The sequence below is a fragment of the Salmo salar genome, chromosome 02 (genome assembly GCF_965601325.2).
Source record: "Salmo salar chromosome 02, fSalSal1, whole genome shotgun sequence".
Taxonomy (NCBI): Eukaryota; Metazoa; Chordata; class Actinopteri; order Salmoniformes; family Salmonidae; genus Salmo; species Salmo salar.
This window is the reverse complement of record NC_138292.1, coordinates 38649322-38668903: the sequence shown is the minus strand read 5'-3', so window position 1 is coordinate 38668903 and position 19582 is coordinate 38649322. Positions and strand designations below refer to the sequence as shown.

The window sequence follows — 19582 nt, the reverse complement described above, 5'->3', positions numbered from 1 at the left end:
CAGGTATATCTCACTTGTCACTCCCAAAGCCAATTACTCCTTTGGCCGCCTCTCCTTCCAGTTCTCTGCTGCCAATGACTGGAACGAACTACAAAAAATCTCTGAAACTGGAAACACTTATCTCCCTCACTAGCTTTTAGCACCAGCTGTCAGAGCAGCTCACATATCACTGCATCTATAAATAGCCCAAACAACTACCTCTTCCCCTACTGTATTTATTTTGCTCCTTTGCAGCCCAGTATTTCTACTTTGCACACCCATCTGTCAAATCTACCATTCCATTGTTTTAATTTCTATATTGTATTTACTTCGCCACCATAGCCTATTTATTGCCTTTACCTCCCTTATCTCACCTCATTTGCTCACAATGTATATAGACTTGTTTTTCTCCATGTAACTCTGTTGTTATAAGTGTCGAACTGCTTTGCTTTATCTTGGCCAGGTCGCAGTTGTAAATTAGAACTTGTTCTCAACTTGCCTACCTGGTTAAATAAAGGTGAAATAAAAATATAAAATAAATTAAAAAAACAGCACAGCACAACACAAACAAACGGAACGCAAGCCTTTATCATTGGCTCTTCTACAGAAATGTTTGATGATCGACTATGAATGCCTTGAAGATCGACCGGTTGGTGGCCACTGGTCTAGGGGATTGACACCGGGCATTCGCATGGTGAAACATGTTACCAGTGACAGCTAGTGGTACGATACACTAGCAACACATTACTATCACAGAACAGCTCACATTTGTTCCACATGTGCTAAGTTGATCATACAAATATAAAGAGCCCATTTGTTTAGCTTTAACATTGTGTTAAGATTGATTTACGTATGGTGATGCCTCCATGAACAGGTTGGGCAGCCTATAGAAGAATGAAACAGTCGGTTCCTGGTTCCTATCCTGTTTGGAAGGCAGGAATGTAGCCTATGCGTGACTAACATGGCACTGAGTTACATATTCTTACTGGGTCATAAGACTGCATTGCAACTCACTGTGTTCTGTATCTAAAGTAGATCTTGGCCAAATGAGGCAAGGAAAGTTTCTATGCAAACCCCATTGTTCGCTGGAGAACAGTTAAACTAGTGTGAGTTGGAGGAAGCATTGAACTCACACTACCCCATTTCCAGTGGGGAAAAAAAAAATCACCTCAGTAAATTATTTTCTTCCTGAATCTCATTTTGAGAATTATATTTTTGGTTGTGACATTGTCAGAGTGTGAGTGATAATAGCCTAAACGAAATGGGTTGTAATATGAACTGATACGAAATCAGTTTGTGTAATGCTTGACACTCAGATCTCAAAATAATAGGATGATATAGCCTAACCGCTTAGAAATACAGACACAAAAGCTTAATGTTTGTATTGGTACATGTCCTGTGAAGTGATCAACTCTATCTAAACTTTAGAGTTTAATCTGAAAAAGAGGCTGAATCTGTTGGCATCCGTGTGACATCTAATACACAACACCCCCCCCCCCCACACGCAACAAAGACGGCACTGTGTAGGTACACAAAGAATGCCGGGTTTGAAACTGGGAATCCACAGACGGCTTACCATGAAACATTGCGCTCTGTCTTCACCCGATGGCTGTGCTCTATTCGCATAAGGTGTGCACAGTAAGTGTATGACATTTGATCACAACTCCAATCAGTGACCTCAGTCAAATTAAACCTTAAAGTAACTGCTCTCAATTTCAGTGTCCTTCACTCAAGATTCGAATTGATTGGAATTGTTTGTTCACTAACTTTCTCAACAAAAAAAAAACAGTCAATAGTATTAGTTATATCAACACAGTTATATTATCACAGCAATGGAAATATCTGAATAAGAAACAGTCATAGATAAGTCTCAGGATCTAAATACAAAAATCTAAATACAAATGCATGATAGTGCAAAGTTGACTTTATGAACAGGCTAGTTATAGAAATGCACCAGAGTTTGGACGGGAATCCTTCTGATTTCTGTATCTGTGTGTTAGCCACACTCCCAAGATCTGAAATTAGATGGAAAAAAAATATGGCTGAATGTGAGATTAAATGAATACTAAAGCACAATATACACAGTGTACAAAACATTAAGAACACCTTCCTAATATTGAGTTGCACCCCCTTTTGCCCTCAAAAGCCTCAATTCATTGGGGAATGGAATTTACAAGGTGTGACGTGTTCCACAGGGATGCTGGCCCATGTTGGACTCCAATGTGTCCAAACGTTGTGTCAAGTTGGCTGGATGTCCTGGTGGACCGTTCTTGATACCCATGGGAAAGTGTTGCGCATGAAAACCCCAGCACTGTTGCAGTTCTTGACATACTCAAACTGGTGAGCCTGGCACCTACCACCATACCCCATTGAAAGGCACGTAAATATTTTGTCTTGACAATTCACTCTCTGAATGGCACACAATCCATGTCTCAAGGCTTAAAAATCCTTCTTTAACCTGTCATCTACACTGAAGTGGATTTAACAAGTAACATCAATAAGGGATCATAGCTTTCACCTGGTCAGTCTGTCATGGAAAGTGCAGGTGTCCCTAATGTTTTGTACACTCAGTGTAGATAAACAGATTTGGAATTGTTGAATTCATTTCTGAAGCCAAAGTCAAAATCAAAAGTCGAAAATGTAGAGTGTGTCAATGACATAATATAAAAATGCAGACAGTAAAAGTCCCCACTACAAAGTGTTATATTTTCAGTTCCAATTTACAAAGGAATCCCACAGCCTTTTACTATGTTACACAGCAAATTATAACCAGTGCATTGCTATGAGGCTACAGCAGGTTGCTAACCTCTGTGAAGCTGAAGAAGCATCCAATCCCACCCACAAAGCGCAAAACCTCCTCAGCATGACTTTGGATGATTGGAGCACAAGGGTTGCAGGATAATGGGTTGGAGAAACAGTCCTGTAGTGTGAGGAAGCAAAGTAGACAGGACAGAATTGAAGTAATGTGGTCATCACTCAAGATACTATCTGACAAACATGTTGCTGGTTTTTACTGATAACAAGCCAGTGTCTTTACCGCATCACAGGTGCCATTATAGTTTGGATGGAAGAAGCCACAGCAGTTTAGAGTTTTCTCCACATCCTTCTGAGTGGCCTCGGACTTGTTCCAGCCCACCTCTAGGAGTTCTTTCTACAGTGGGGGAAATGGATGAAGCGGTGCAGGGAGATTTGAATTCTGTGACCAGAGCCTCATTCAGCATGTCATCAATCTCTGGAGATCAACTGGAAATCATTCACACTTTCCATTTATGTTGTGCCTTATCCATTTGTTAAATATCTAATACAGGTCACAGAAGTAAAGTATGAATGATTTCCAGTATTTAATTAAGGTGTTCTACAGATTAAGTGGTCATGAATCACATTATACATTTGTCACGTACCTGCTGCTCATTATTGATAGCCAGACATGCGGCAGACACTGACAGCTGCACCATGAACACCAGGAAAAGGATAATCATGTACTGAGGCCAACTAAGGAAGCTCACATGTGACAACCCTCTGGAAACAAACTAGGTAACATTAGGCAGTAATTTGAAAGAGAATTGTTCATAAAGTGAGAAAATAGCAGTTATTAAGAGTAGTCTGGGTACACATTGAGACTAAGATCCTCTAGTATACAACAGTCCTCTGTGTTTGTTTCGATAGGTCTTGTGTTGTAGTAGTTTGTATTCACTTAACTATGTAATGATAGGGAATAAAACACATTACAACCACACAAAACCAATCATATCACATGAAGGTGATGAAAAGTAGGATCAGCTTCCCTTCCCCAATCCTAATCTTAACCATTAGTTGAGAAAATGCAAAAAAACATGACCCAAGTTCAGTGTCTAGGGGCAACTTCACCCTACTCCTGATTGAAGGATACAAAGAACAGCAGGACCTGGTGGTGCAGCAGAGCTCCACAGAGGCCCACGAAGGCCACAAATAACAGGAAGATGCCCACGCCAATGACTCCAGCCACCAACCGAATACTGGAGACCAGGCCAAACCATTTCCCCCAAGCAGCTACTCCAATCAGCAACAAGCTCACCATCTGAAGACCAAGCACAATAAAGTGATAACAGAAGTCCACTAGGAACTGAAAAGTACTTAAAGGACACTTCATGCTGATTTCTTTGATGTGGGCAAAGTCAACACCATCTCATATTTAGGCTACAACCTTCAGGTAGATTAAAGTCTTTAGACAGATGTTAAGATGAAATAAATAATAAATATTGTATTAAATCTATGTAAGACATTTAGAAAGTATCAGAGTATTTTGATTATATTATACATTAATTGCAAGAATTGTATGACGATAATTTATCACGCTATACAGATACGGTTTTGACAAGTGGTTCCCAACCTTTTTCGGTTACTGTACCACCAACATAAATTTGCTCTGCCCCGAATAACCCTGAAGTAATCCCATAAGTACATTTTACAAGTAGGTTTATGGTATCATGAGGCTTCTTAAATACCCCCAGGGGTCCTAGTACCCCTGGTCGGGAACCAATAGTTTAGACTTTACATTAACTGAGAGACATTTTGGCAACTGTTTGGAATGTAGCCTACTATCATTTTGATAGGGGTCACAATGACTTAATTTGTATGATAGCCTTCTTGCCCTGGCTATATCATTCTTGACTAGAATCATGTTGGCTTTTGCACTTTCATTAATAGCCTATCATCAAAAACAATTCGTACCCATATGGAAACATCAATGCGTGGTACTTACAACATAAAGTATGTTCAGAGCGCATAAGGAATTCTTCGTGCAAACATATCCTCCGCAACCCATTGTCGATATTCGTTTTTTATCCTCTAAAACAAAGCAATTCTCAGACTGAAATGTATCCGAGTTGGAAAAGTAAGAAGTCTTATCATTCAATGAAAAACACTGACTGTGGCGTTTTACAGGTGTGTAGGATTCCAAGGAGGGACAAGTCCAGGGAAATAGGTTTTAAACTTACCTGATTGGTCGTCTTGAAGTGATGACATGCATATGTGTAACCGATGTGAAATGGCTAGTTAGTTAGCGGTGGTGCGCACTAATAGCGTTTCAATCTTGCGTTGCAAGGGCCGCGGATTTTGTGGCGCGATGGGTAACGATGCTTCGTGGGTGTCAGTTGTTGATGTGTGCAAGGGTCCCTGGTTCGAGCCCGGGTTGGGGCGAAGAGAGGGACGGAACTGTTACATATGCAGTTAAATACATGTGTGATAGCTGAGCCAAGTGTTACTTTAATCACCAGATACTGTGTATGTTTATTTATTCATCATTTATCATTTGTTCTTAACTTACTTTCCTAGTTAAATAAATGAACATACACAGTATCTTTATTTATTCATCATTTATTTAACTAGGAAAGTAAGTTAACAAATTCTTATTTACAATGACAGTCTACCCCGGTCAAACCCAGACGACGCTGCCCTATGGGACTTACAATCACGGCCGGTTGTGATACAGCCTGGAATCGAACCAGGGTCTGTAGTGACACCTTTAGCACTGAGACGCAGTGCCTTTTAGACCACTGCGCCACTAGGGAGTTTTACAAGGACCAGGCTGTACTGTAAGACATTTCACATAAAATATTCCCTTACGAAAAAAGATTGCAATCAAAGTGCAGTATGCTGCAAATACTGCGTCCAAAAATTGCATTTTTTTAAATAGCATTTTTTTTACTGCAGTAATTTTGCAGTGTAACTGCAGTTAGAGTGCAGTATAACTGCAGTTCAACTGCAGTAGTACACTACAGTTATTCTGAAATTAATGCTCCAAAATACCACAGGGACTGCAGTTTCTGCACTTTTACTGCAGTTTCAAAACTGCAATCTTTTTTTGTAGGGGTTTGAACCTACAATGATGAGGGAAAATACTTTTGAAACAATGGGAGCATATAATGACTGGTTATGACACTAATGTATCTTTAACCTTTATCCTCTAATTTGGACATTGATAAACAAACAACACTTGCTTTTCAATAAAACACCTTAATATTTGTTATTCAAGTTATGAAAGTGTGTTTGTGCTTATGGACAAATGTGATGAATTATACCCCACTAAAACATATTGAAGAACACTGACGGCTAGAGGAACAATGTATACAATACGTACAGTCTAAACCCTTCAACATATCAAGAATGAACTTTCTAGACTTCCGTGGAACTGCTAACAAATGTTGAAAAGGGGGTGGGATGGGCTTTGAAAGCGGTTCGTATTATGATAAATAATTAAGGTGTTGAAATTTTGTATACTGTAGTAATATCTATGCATATTATTTACTTTCTGTGTTAATGTCTTCAATGGAAGAGAAAAAGTTGAATGAATTAATATGAATTTCAATGCCCACCCCTATACTAAACACGTGGTACAGTCTGAAAACACTAGTTTAACCTCAACAGCCTGCAAGCAAGCTTCAGAGTGAAAACCAAACAACGTGATAGTCTATAATTTAGTTTCACTCATAATTATCCATATTTGTCTTATGTCATTGACTGATTTTTTTTTTACACACAATTCTAGCCAATATGTCAGCTCTGAAGAAGGGAGATCTATCTTCCACCGAGAGGGAATTATTCGTAGTTATTGCTGCAGGTAAATCCTCTTTACTTTAATGCTAATGCTAGCTAGCTAGACACTACGCTTGCTACTGTAGTCTAGATAAGATATCTGAGATTGCTGTACCATTTCACTTTTAACTAGTACTTTATGTAATGGGTTAAATTATGTTTCTAATGATGGTGGCTATATGGCTAACTTGATAGCTCAATCCAGCAAGTTGCATTGGAAGGGAACTTGCTAACTACTGTAGCTAGTTAGCCAAGTTAGTACAGATAGTTATAAAAGTCTCTAATCTGCTAACGTTAGTATTGTACTACTAGACGTTATGTTACCTAGCTAGCAAGTTCACGAAATTGCTGAAACAGTTTTCTAGACAAGACAACTGTTGGTTGTTTCAAACCTTGGTTAACTTGTGGCAGTGTTCATAACTTTTAATGCAATACAATCCCTTGAAGGTATAGCATGCATGTACAAGTAATGATTGACCTTTGATGCTTTTTCTCAGGAAATGTTCAAGAAGCCTCAAGATTATTGGGCTGCAAGGATGTCAGAGTCAACTGTTTGGATGAGGTTTGATTTTTCAACAATATTCTATTGTAACATTTAGTTTTTAGTTGATTTATGCTCTTCATAATTTGTCTGCAAACAGGACAGTAAGGAAACCACAGGCAGCATGTCTCTCTTTGTTTCATAACATTGCCTATGTCTGCTGTCAAGAGGAAGGCAGTCCAGACACTCCACAGTTTAGCAAAGTCTATTTCCCGCAATCTCATTGTCCTGTATTGTGCATTCTACAATGCTGTGCAATGGGAAATATTTTTATATAGATTTAATTCAGCATCATTTGTCTATAATAGGCTACTTAAATGATGCATATCTACAACATGCACTACTGACAGTTCTGTTTCTCCTCCTCAGAATGGGATGACTCCCCTCATGCACGCTGCATACAAGGGCAAGGCAGACATGTGCAAGCTGCTACTGCAACACGGGGCAGATGTGAACTGTAATGAACACGAGCATGGATACACGGCACTGATGTTCGCCGGGCTGTCAGGTAGGCACATTTTCTCACAGTTCATATTGCTGAGAAAGGATATCCCTGTGTAGATCAGGGTGCCCCATGGTGAATTCATTCATTTGACTGTGTGCGGTAACTCTTTTCTCCCTGCCTTGTCATCTAGGTAAGACTGATATCACCTGGATGATGTTAGATGAAGGAGCGGAGACAGATGTGGTCAACTCCGTCGGGCGAACAGCATCTCAGATGGCTGCGTTTGTCGGTAAGTACAGAGTGGATATCACACATAATAGGAAGTGTATGTGATGTCTGTGACGTAGAATAAACATGAATGACTCCATATTGGCATTGCCACCCATTATTCTGATCGTGTTCATTAGGACACATTCTGTTTGGAGCCTTATGAATGCAACCTCTGTCACAGTGAGACATCGGCACTTGTTTCTCACCCAGGTGTATCTCCTTTCCTCTCCCCAGGGCAGCACGACTGTGTGACGGTGATCAACAACTTCTTTTCGCGGGCCAAGCTGGAGTATTACACCATACGCCAGGGGCTGGAGAAGGAGCCCAAGCTGCCCCCCAAACTGGCAGGGCCCCTCCACAAGATCATCATGAGCACCAACCTTAACCCCGTCAAGGTAAATACCACCACCGCTGTCTCTGAGCCACAATATGGAATAGTGGTTTTGGAGTGAGATATTAAGTGATGCATATTTGATCAAAGCAATGTGTACACCAGACCACTCAGACCAGCAAGGATATCAGGCCAAAAAAAAAAGTAAGCAGACCTTTTCTGACTAAAGACAAATCTGTTGGAGAACTGTAAAAGGCAAAACAAAAAGACAGACCACCACCATATAACCCTATCCGTGCGTTATGTCACCTTTTTATAAAGCTTAGCTTTTTGGGGAATAGTGGGTTATGTGACCTTTGGCAATCCATCCAACATAGGGAGCTGTTATGTCACCCTTTATAGTGTATGAGAACCCCCCCCCCCCCCCCCCTCCTTCTCGCTCTGTCTCTCTCAGATGGTGCTTCTGGTGAAGGAGAACCCGGTGCTGGCTGAGGCGGAGGCCCTGGAGAAGTGCCGGCGGGTGATGGAGCTGATCTGTGAGAAGTGTGTGAAGCAGCAGGACATGAACGAGGTGCTGGCCTTGAAGATGCACTACATTAGCTGTGTGCTGCAGAAGTGTGCCTCCTTCCTCAAGGAGCGCGACGACAAGCTGGAAGGACTCATCAAGAGGTGGGCGAGGGGGGGGGGTTGGACTGTATGGGCTGGTTTCCCAGACATGCATAGAGTATACACATATGAACATGTAAATACATATGGGGCTGGTTTCCCGGACACTATTATTACTATAGATATTTTTTATTAAACTGGACTGACAGAGGATGTCAGTGCAAAAAGTTGGTAAGATAAGGAAGAAATTGCTATGAAATGTGTATATATCTGGCTGCACTGATGATGTGTAGAAATACTCTGACACACTAAATCTGTTTTTGATTGTTGTATATACTGTATTGCAATGCATACAACCCCAGATGTCATTGCTGTCCCCATACAGCTTGTTGAAGGGCCGGGACAGTGACGGCTTCCCGCTGTTCCAGGAGAAGTTCATCAGAGAAAGCATCCGCAAGTTCCCCTACTGCGACGCCACACTGCTGCAGCAGCTGGTCCGAAGTATCGCTCCTGTGGAGATTGTGAGTCAATCAGTCATCAATCAAATTGATTTATGAAGCCTCTTTTCCCATCAATATTTGTCACAAAGTGCTTTTACATTAATGCTCTCTCTCGTGATGTCTCTCTGTGTCTTTAATATAGACTCATTTTGCAACGTCAGTTTGAGTGAAGCACCACTCGTAATAGTTTCATGTTATGGGCTTAATAACCTTTTCAACGTTTATACTGTTAGGACTGATTTCCCGGACAAGTCATGGACTAAAAAGCATGCTCAATGAGGAATTCCCTTTAAAATAGCTTTTTAGTTCATGACTAGGCTTAATTTGTTACCCTTGGTGTCATTTTCAATTGTTTGTACTGTATATCTTGTGTATATTTAGAATTTTCTCTACCATTTCCCCTTTCTGTCCTGGTCAGGGTAACGATCCTACAGCCATCTCAGTTTTGACCCAGGCTATAACAGGACAGGTGGGCTTCATGGATGCAGAGTTCTGTACCACCTGTGGGGAGAAGGGAGCGGAGAAGAGGTGCTCCATCTGTAAAATGGTAGGCACAATGCGCTTTTCTACAGTAACTCATATCAATACAGTCAAATGCTATATTCATATATCCACTGTCATCATTCATTGACCATTGCTATTGCAGTTCTATCTGTCATTATGTATCCTTGCATCCGATGCATGGGCCTCTCTTCTTACCCAACACATGCAACGTTTTTGTGTTCCTATAGGTGATTTACTGTGCCCCAGCCTGTCAGAAAATGCACTGGTTCACCCATAAGAAGGTCTGCAAGCAGCTTCAGGAGCAGAGAGAAAAGCACGAGGCCGAGTCAGCCAAGTTGATGGAGCGACAGAGGAAAGGTATTGGAGAAATATTCTTGGGCCGTACATTTTCCTGTCACCTCTTGTTTCATTTGTATATGTCTCATTGTAATTTTAAGTGACCAAGGATGACATGAAACACCTACTGTACATTGGTTACAAAACGATGCTTGGTTTTGAATAGGATGCTTCAGCTTCAAAAGTGGTAGTTAGGTTAAATCGTCTTTCCATTGCGTCGTGTTACAAGGAATCATGTTAACAGTGGGCTCCTGATGTGTTTCTCAGAGCAGAGCCAGGCGGTAGATTCGGCGACAGGCTCCATGCAGGACCTCTCAGTGGGACCCAATGAAGACTCTCCGTCTTCTTCGTCAACCTCTGACAACCAAGCAGTCCCCCCTCCCCCCAGCCCTGTCTCCACCACTCCAGCCACAGAGAACTGAAGGGGGGGCCTGTAAAGGATGTCCAACACAGGTGCACAATGCCTATACACCCTGCTGTCTCCCCTACTACAGGTCTACCCTGTTGTCCTAGAAGGTCTAAGGGAGGCCTGCCATGTAAGGCCCAACAGTTAACCTGGGGATCAAGTACGCAGGAGCTTCACACAAGCTTAAGGCCTGAACCCATGGGAAAGGATCCCTTATTTATTGATGATCTGACATTGTTTTCCACCAAAGCAACGTAACACTATTGCACACGATGGAAGAAGGGTTAGGGTCACGAGTGTCTATGCTTTTTTTATTCCATGTTTTTATTTTTATTTTTTTTCATCATTCATGTCCAATGTTAAATTGTAGACTAATATAATTATGTCGGTGGTTTTTGTTCAAGAATAATGGAAAGTGCTTCAGGGAGTGTGATGTAAAGAAGTAGTAGTAGATTTAATTGGTATTCTGTTTGTTCATGTCCTTAATTTCCCTAGTTAATAGATAAAGGACATTGTTTCCAAACATACAGTAAAGTGGCTTGAATTGGCCAAGAATAAAATGTATTTTCAAGTTACTGTAACCTCCTGAAAAAGCAACTTGGCAAATCCCTCTAACAATGTGGCTTTTTTGTTGTTGTTGAATACTGATGTTTCGAAGATGTCAAATGACTGTGATTGCAATACAACAGAATAAACACCACAGTACTGTCTCTGTGCTTTTGATTGTATGACAGATTACTCACCTGGGTGTCAGTCTGTTTGTATCAGTCATGCCAAACAATGTTTCGTATGACACCGCGTTGACATGATAGCACAAACAGATCTGGGATCAGGCTAAGACTAGACTCCACTCCCATGGGAAATGTGCTTAACGTAGACCAGTGAGGATTCAGACTCCCAGAGTTCTTCCTCCAGTTCATCCTGTACTGTGTAACATTGAACTGGGGTGTCTGTTTGTTGTGTAGTAGTAATGAGAAAACTGTGATTCTATTGACTGGTATAATTCAGCTAGAGCTCCCTCTACAGGCTCATACAGCATGACACCACAGTGGTATGACCTCCAGGTGAGAATTTCAATTGTATTTCCTCACATCCTCCTCCTCTTCTCAAAGCATATTGGAGCAGAAGATCTGAGGTTCCTCCCCTGGGATATTCTCCTGCAATGCATTTTGAGAAGAAGCCAAGGAGAGAGGACATGAAGAATCAGTTAAATACAATTGAGATTCACCCCTCTTGTTTCTGGTGCAGTTATCTGAACATGACAGTGAGGATGTTGGCCCCTGGCTGGTTCCATTCCCCCAGTGGTGGAAATTGCCTTCCAGTCCACAGTGGAGAACTGCATGATGGATCTCTGCATGGCTCTGTGCACACTGGGATCTGCTATCTCACCGAATGGGCTCCTGGGCAGAGATAAGCATCCATCACAGAGAAGCACATATAAATAGACATTGAAAACGTTCAATACTTTAGCAGTCATACATTCAATTGTAACATTGCAGAATTTGTATCAAGAGATAATCACCCATATCCCTTATTTGTGACTTACTTTAAATGTCTTGAACCATAGTGAACTGCAAGTCAGATGAAAATTATCAAATTGATTGCATATTATCTCAATTTTCAAGTCAATATATTAAAAAAGCTGGTGAATTGCAATATAAGCCAAGTGTTCTTCTCCTTTGGTACAGTACAGTATTTTACCTTGAGCAAGGTGTCATCACTCCCCACAGATGCCAGTCTCTCTACTGGCAGGAGTCTCTGCCCGGCTGCCAACTGGGGGACACAATGGTGTTCTACACTAAACGGCTGTAATGAACTGTTCCTCTCATCCTGCTTCATCTCTATCAACTGGGAATCACTTTAGGTTCAACAAGGATCCCAGACTTGACACAGCAATGTATTGTAACAGTTTCACTAGTTAGTTGCTTATTTTCACATTTTTGGAATATGATTTCAATATTTGTTGACATACGTCTTCTATCCAATAACTGCACTGATGGCAAGTTATGGACCACATATTGACGATATCCGGTCTGTTGTGAGTAGCGATTCAGGGAAAAAAGCTGCAAAAAAAATGGTCAAACAAGCTTTCATCTACAATACTGTGTCAAATCTAAAGGAGGCTGGTGGGGGGAGCTATAGGAGGACAGGCTCATTGTAATGGCTGGAATGGAATTAGTGGAATGGTATCAAACACATGGAAACCACGTTTGACTCCGTTCCATTTGTTCCATTCCAACCATTAAAATGAGCCCGTCTTCTTATACCTCCACCCACCAGCCTCCACTGGTCATATCTGTTGTTCCTCATATAACCATGTCAAATGTGAGGGCCTTAGACTGTACAGTATCAGTGGAATCCCTATTCACTCACTGACAGTGTGGAGATGCTGCAAGTTCCTCAACTCAGCCACGCAGTCCTCCAGCCTCTTCATTTGGTGTTTGTGCAGAAGAAGAACCCAATGACAGGTTAGGTGTCCCAGGGCGTCTAGGAATGGAAAACATACAGTAAAGACAGTAGCCTGGGTGCCAGCCTGTTTCTGCTCTCTTAACAACTCCATGTGAAATTGTCAAGCCAAGTTTGGCATGACAATTTCACATGGACTTGGCAAGAGCACAAACAGATCTGGGAACAGTCTATAAACAGGACAGGCATGTGTGCACTTGAGGATGGAAATCACAGATCCACAACAAGACAAACTCACACAGAGAACATGCAATGCAATGTTATAGCATATGCTTAGGAAAACAAAGATGGTAATATTTACCTGAAATATATGTTATTTTATTATTTTGGAGGTCATTTTCTGTCATGCAACAGTTGAGGGAATGGTAGGAGAGTTTGGTAATTTGAAACATTTACAGAACATTATGAATTGGAAATGGGAAAATGATATTTTTCCTTTCTTGGCTATTCTGATATGATATGCCTAGTGTTTGATTGTCACACATTCCCACATTTAATATAACTGTATGCAGTATCATTATCTGTTTGTGATGTTGGCTACAGTACCTTGTTAAGTATCACAGCATGGAGAATCTTGAAAAGTCTGGAATATTGAAGAGTCCTCTATAATCAAATTGTGTTAATTTGCATTCTGTGCATTTTGTATAAGATAATACTGGCATATACTGACATGATTGGTATTTTCCAACAAATTATAATTTACAGGTCACATCACATCCACAGCCTTGCAATGAATAGGGCCTCATTTGAAATACTTAAGTTCTAGATTCCATAGTTAGAAGTTATGATTCCATACTTCAGGGGAGCATCATGAAGGCCCTGTAGGAATATGCAGTGAAATTCTAAATATCATTACATCTTCAAAATACTTGAGCAATCTTTTAGGTGAGATAAATGAAGTATAGTAATTCAGACATGTCTATCACCTATGAAGGACAAACCAAACCAACCACCCTACTAGATCTACCTGCAGCCAGGAAACCCTTGTTTTCATTTTTTGTCATAACAAACAAAGAAATCTGTTCTCTTGCCTCATCCTCAGATTGCACAGGTTTCTGAAATGTATATTTTTTTTTGGGGGGGGGGGGGGGGGGGGGGGGGGGCAGGTGTTTATAATGTGAGGCTAAATGATAACCTTCATGATATTTTTTGATTTATTGTTATTATCTTTTTAACATTCATGATATGACATTATTACTCATGCTGCAATTCAGTTCCTTCAACAATGGCAACGACTGGTCAGTAGATGGCATACTATCTCTACCTAGTGTATTGACTGTAGGGTGACAAAGGTTTCCCTGTATTGCATGCATTTATTTCATTACATTATCGTGGGCCTATTACTGAACTGTAGCCCAAGTTCACAATTCTATTCTTCACAGTAAATTGGGATATTTCACAATTTTGACATAATAATTCATATCAATTATAATATACAATTGGGAAAATGAAATCAGTACCTTGAATCTGGTGGCTAAAGGCAAACCGGGAACAGCTCTCTCTAGGGTAAGACACAAATCCATTGTCTGCATTTATACAGTGGGCTTCCTTGGGGATTCATAGTGAATTCTACTCACCCATGAACTTTTTCTCTTGGCTTTGTTCCCATGTTATGCATTTCTTTTGTCCCTCTCTAGTCCCCCCCCCCCCCCCCCCCCCCCCATTACCACATGAGGGTCCTTCCTGCTAATACACACACTCCTGTCATGTTGCTTGTCGATATGTTAATAACTCACTGTGTGTGTGTGCATATTTGTGCGTGCAGGAATGTGTGTGGGATTGTGTACCTGTCCCTTTACTTCCCACAGGATTCTGTCACCTGATCTTCTCCTACATGTCACCGTCTCCATGGTCTGGACACATACAGAGGGGCTATCTCAGCTTTCTGCTCCTTTAGATGGGAGAAACATGACAGTGGTATATCGTATGAACTTCTGCATCATTCACCCCATCACCTAAAGGACTGTAGACGGGAAAGCCATCCATGTATTACTAGTCTTCTGGGATAAAATGGTTTGATTGTCTTTATTTAGTGGCGGAAGTGAGGTAGGTGAAAGAGCTTTTTAGTGAAATATGCCTTGCATTAAAGTAAAAAGAGACAAAGCCGTTAGTTACAAAACCAACAATAGTATAAACAATATATTATGGCTTCACCTTTACATGTATTCAGGCAGATATTATATCACAAGTTACAGTCATCTGCTTTGTTTTCAATGCTTTGTGGTATTCTACACAGGAGGAAGGAGGGCCCTATATTTAAGGTTCATATGATAATGACACTGAACAAAAGTGTATCAGATTTCATTCACATGAGCAACAATTAGTGTCTATGTGTGACACTTCTTTTCAAATCTGGAAGACAAGGCAGAAGTGAATGCTCCCACGGAAGTAATTATATCTCTCCTTGCCATGAGTAGCACACACAAAGACTCCAGTTAGTCTAGGCACTCCAATCATTAGGTATAAAAATGACAAGGGATTGAGAGGAGAGGAAGAGAATGACAGAGACCGAAAGCAAATTACACAGACCGTGTCAGCTTTCATTTTTGAATTAAGAGAATAGGTGAGACTGCATGTCAGAACATGGAAGATGATTAAATGAGGGAATATTAAAAAAAATAACATTTAACAGAAGAAGAACACATTGCAGAGACCAAAAGTGGAGGTTATTCTATTATTTTTAATAGATTAAATGTGATGAATAGATTTCGATTTGAAGAAGCAAAAATGACTCAATAGCACCAAATCCCATCAATTGGAGAGACGGGAACAGGATCACTCCAGATGTTGTAGTCGCGCTGGCTCTCTAGCGCACACACAAATGGGCGTGGTTATCCAGTTACGCCCAGCCTTCAGTCAAGAGATCCCATGATGTGCACCTGAGCGGTTGCCAAAACAAGACCCGGGCAGGCCTATATAAAACAAGCTCAGAACGTAGTATCTCTGCCGCAGACATCAGAGGCACAGAATCAATTTACCTGACACGGGATCTGCTTATTCCCTAAATCCCCAGAAGCAAATATGCACTTGAGCGCATGCAAGTCGTGCCACCTTGTATTCTTGTTTTGTATTCTTGTGAGGAGTTGCCAGGCGTTCAAGAATGATGCTACGGAGATCCTATACTCGCACGTGGGTACTCCTGTGCAGGATGCCCGGAGCAATGTCTCTTTAAATCGGGCAAGAAACGGCGGGAGAGGCGCGGGAAATACTGCTGGGAACGATAGAGTTGGTGAGTATTGTTCAGTATTCTTTCTCAAAACATTGAGAAATTGTGCTTTGTTTTTAACTATTTTCCTTCTTTTTTTAAATAATTGTTTTTATTTCAAGACAAGTGCATAGACATATTTTTTTCCAGCGCAAGCAGGTTTATAGAGGCTTCTACAATTAGGTTGTTGAGATGGTGTTCTCTAAATTATATTTGAAATGTAATATACTACATTCTTAATTTGAAAATGTTACTGCTAAAATGACATATGATCAGCTCTGGTGAGTAGCTAAGTAGTGACACTCTCCAGAGACAGTATCAGATGCCCCCACTGAGTGAGACCAGGCAAAGCTTGGCACAATGATCTTCAATACACACAAACACACACATATATATATATATATATATATACACACACACACACACACACACACACACACACACACACTCCTGGCAGGCGTCCAAGCAGGGCAGCAGAGATGAGTCACCCAGGGCAGCCAGGCTAGTGTTTGGGGAGTGATCTTGTGTCAGCGCCACTGAATAGAGGTGTGTTCCTATACACAGGAAGTCTGTGATTGTGGCGCTGTTTGACTTGAGCTCTCTCAGGACCCCGAGCATGAAGGAGAGAAAGGGAGCCTCTCCTCTCTTCATTCATCAAACTCTGTCATAGAGAAGGGGGCACATTGTCACAGAGGTGTATGGCAGTCTGTGAATGGGGCCCTGGCTTGGATTACAGGGTGAGTGAGGAACTGTAGCCTGGAGCAGAACAGTGCTGATAGTCCTACCAGTTGCCCGCTGATAATCCTATAAGAAAGCCAGCTTCATTGACATAGCTCAGAACACTAAAGCCCTTCCTCTCATGCAAGAGCAATGCACCATTTCCTCTCTACAAGCCAGTAACCGGTATAGGTTTACTGTCTGTGCCAAAAACCTACAAATGAACCAAATAGATGGCTGTGCTTGTAAGGTTTTCTGATCGAAAACCCTTTATGTTACCTGCAGTAGGATTCAAAGTGAAACCAAATAATTTGTGGTCACAAAAGGACATTTTTAATCTTAAAAGTGGTTTGATTCTCATCGTTTTTCTGATTCTCTCTTTAACAGACCAGAGAACCCAAGTTGGCTGTAGAGAGCTGAGGTCCACCAAGTACATCTCTGATGGCCAATGCACAAGCATCAACCCCATAAAGGAGCTAGTATGTGCTGGCGAGTGCCTCCCCGCTCAGATGCTTCCCAACTGGATCGGCGGCAGCTACGGCAGAAAGTTCTGGAGCCGGAGGAACAGTCAAGACTGGCGCTGCGTCAACGACAAGACGCGCACCCAACGCATCCAGCTGCAGTGCCAGGACGGCAGTACAAGAACGTACAAAATCACCGTGGTCACCTCATGCAAGTGTAAGAGGTACTCCCGGCAACACAACGAGTCGAGCCATATGAAGTTTGAGGAGCCTGCCTTGTCTCGGCCCCAGCTTCTCCACAAACACAAAGCCAAAGCCAAAAGGAGGCTAGGGAAGATTAAGCTAAACGAGAATTGGCATGAAGCAGAGCCCTAAGGCAGGACTGCAGAATGCCTCAGTGACTGTGGTCTTGGATGATCTCTTTATTGGGACTGGCTTGTTGTGAGGAGGACAACAAAGTGACTTTGTAAAAGCGAATGGCATTGGTTGCTTGCTACATCTGAGGACCAATGGGCACCATTGAGTCATTATCTAATAAGATGAAATGAACCTAAATGGGGTCATCATGACCAATAGAACTGTCTGGAACTTTAAGATAACTCGCATCATTTAAGTTCTTGTATGACAATGTAAACCTGCTCTTAACTCCATTATACAAACAGTTTTACAGCCAATATAATGAAATAAAATAAGCTCTGCATGAAAAGGGATTCCCAACACAAAAGCACCACAAATACACAACACAATGTAAATATGTGTACATATATAATATGATATCACATGTCCTCTGAAGTATGATAACATATGTATAAACGATTTCTATAAGATGTATATGATGTAATATATATGTTGTATTGCTATTCATTTGATAAACCTTTTTAATATGCATCACACATATTTTGCAAAAATCTGTAATTTCTCATGCTTTCAGTTGAATAAATAAAAAATGTTAACACAAATCTCTCCTTATTGTATGTTGATTCTTACTTTTGAGACCTAATTTACCACTTTTAAAATAGACTATTACCCAGTATAATTTTTTGCATACTTTATTGATGTTCCCCCTGCAATTATTTTATGTCCTGGGGCCATTTTCAAGTTCTTGTTTCATTGATGTAAATCCATGTCCTGTGGCAGGCTACTTACACATAGTAATTTAGTTTTAAACATATCTTGGGTGGCAGCGCATGTCGACCACCTACAAATATGTAGGCCTACCCCAAATTGTTCTATGGAACACTAGATGGCATTTCAATGTTGAAGCATGTACAGTTGAAGTCGGAAGTTTACATACACCTCAGCCAAATACATTTAAACTGAGTTTTTCACAATTCCTGACATTTTATCCTAGTAAAAATTCCCTGTCTTAGGTCAGTTAGGATAACCACTTTATTTTAAGAATGTGAAATGTCAGAATAATAGTTGAGAGAATGATTTATTTCAGCTTTTATTTCTTTCACCACATTCCCAATGGGTCAGAAGTTTACATACACTCAATTAGTATTTGGTAGCATTGCCTTTAAATTGTTTAACTTGGGTCAAATATTTTGGGTAGCCTTCCACAAGCTTCCCACAATAAGTTGGGTGAATTTTGGCCCATTCCTCCTGACAGAGCTGGTGTAACTGACTCAGGTTTGTAGGCCTCCTTGCTCGCACATGCTTTTTCAGTTCGGCCCACACATTTTCTATAGGATTGAGGTCAGGGCTTTGTGATGGCCACTCCAATACCTTGACTTTGTTGTCCTTAAGCCATTTTGCCACGACTTTGGAAGTATGCTTGGGGTCATTGTCCATTTGGAAGACCCATTTGCGACCAAGCTTTAACTTCCTGACTGATGTCTTGAGATGTTGCTTCAATATATCCACATAATTGTCCTCCTCATGATGCCATCTATTTTGTGAAGTGCACCAGTCCCTCCTGCAGCAAAGCACCCCCACAACATGATGCTGCCACCCCATGCGTCACGGTTGGGAGGTGGTCTTCGGCTTGCAAGCCTCCCTCTTTTTCCTCCAAACATAACAATGGTCATTATGGCCAAACAGTTCTATTTTTGTTTCCTCAGACCAGAGGACATTTCTCCAAAAAGTACAATCTTTGTCCCCATGTGCAGTTGCAAACCGTTGTCTGGCTTTTTTTATGGTGGATTTGGAGCAGTGGTTTCTTCCTTGCTGAGCGGCCTTTCAGGTTATGTCAATATGGGACTCATTTTACTGTGGATATAGATACTTTTGTACCTGTTTC

The 19582-nt window shown here is 41.1% G+C and overlaps 3 protein-coding genes across 3 annotated transcripts; 2 read left to right on the top strand and 1 right to left on the bottom strand.

Annotated features, from left to right (window-relative positions):
• Window positions 1-1885: 1885 nt before the first annotated feature.
• Window positions 1886-4907, bottom strand: LOC106584540 (tetraspanin-13). The gene is made up of 6 exons (XM_014169954.1): window positions 4721-4907; window positions 3869-4036; window positions 3381-3461; window positions 3017-3130; window positions 2786-2899; window positions 1886-1994 (listed from the first exon to the last, which is right to left on the bottom strand). The coding sequence occupies exons 1-6, from the start codon at window positions 4781-4783 to the stop codon at window positions 1920-1922; spliced, it is 615 nt and encodes a 204-aa protein (XP_014025429.1). The 5' UTR covers window positions 4784-4907; the 3' UTR covers window positions 1886-1919.
• Window positions 4908-6374: 1467 nt separating this feature from the next.
• LOC106582298 (ankyrin repeat and MYND domain-containing protein 2) lies at window positions 6375-11201 on the top strand. The gene is made up of 11 exons (XM_014165247.3): window positions 6375-6419; window positions 6506-6577; window positions 7050-7114; window positions 7463-7601; window positions 7729-7827; window positions 8043-8203; window positions 8594-8808; window positions 9131-9266; window positions 9664-9792; window positions 9977-10106; window positions 10353-11201. Exons 2-11 carry the CDS (start codon window positions 6511-6513, stop codon window positions 10505-10507), a joined length of 1296 nt encoding a protein of 431 aa, XP_014020722.3. The 5' UTR covers window positions 6375-6419; window positions 6506-6510; the 3' UTR covers window positions 10508-11201.
• Window positions 11202-15876: 4675 nt separating this feature from the next.
• Window positions 15877-18299, top strand: LOC106582291 (sclerostin domain-containing protein 1). The gene is made up of 2 exons (XM_014165226.3): window positions 15877-16186; window positions 17267-18299. Exons 1-2 carry the CDS (start codon window positions 15979-15981, stop codon window positions 17713-17715), a joined length of 657 nt encoding a protein of 218 aa, XP_014020701.1. The 5' UTR covers window positions 15877-15978; the 3' UTR covers window positions 17716-18299.
• Window positions 18300-19582: the final 1283 nt, after the last annotated feature.

Bases quoted from the DNA above. Each gene is read 5' to 3' on its own strand.
- LOC106584540 (XM_014169954.1), bottom strand. From the start codon at position 4,783: ATGGGTTGCGGAGGATATGTTTGCACGAAGAATTCCTTATGCGCTCTG. The intron at 4,037-4,720 runs GTAAGTACCACG...CTTGGTCTTCAG, and splicing joins CTCTGAACATACTTTATGTT to ATGGTGAGCTTGTTGCTGAT. The intron at 1,995-2,785 runs GTTAGCAACCTG...ATCTAATTTCAG, and splicing joins GCTTCTTCAGCTTCACAGAG to ATCTTGGGAGTGTGGCTAAC.
- LOC106582298 (XM_014165247.3), top strand. From the start codon at position 6,511: ATGTCAGCTCTGAAGAAGGGAGATCTATCTTCCACCGAGAGGGAATTA. The intron at 7,115-7,462 runs GTTTGATTTTTC...TCTCCTCCTCAG, and splicing joins GAGTCAACTGTTTGGATGAG to AATGGGATGACTCCCCTCAT. The intron at 7,602-7,728 runs GTAGGCACATTT...CTTGTCATCTAG, and splicing joins GATGTTCGCCGGGCTGTCAG to GTAAGACTGATATCACCTGG.
- LOC106582291 (XM_014165226.3), top strand. From the start codon at position 15,979: ATGCACTTGAGCGCATGCAAGTCGTGCCACCTTGTATTCTTGTTTTGT. The intron at 16,187-17,266 runs GTGAGTATTGTT...TCTCTTTAACAG, and splicing joins TGCTGGGAACGATAGAGTTG to ACCAGAGAACCCAAGTTGGC.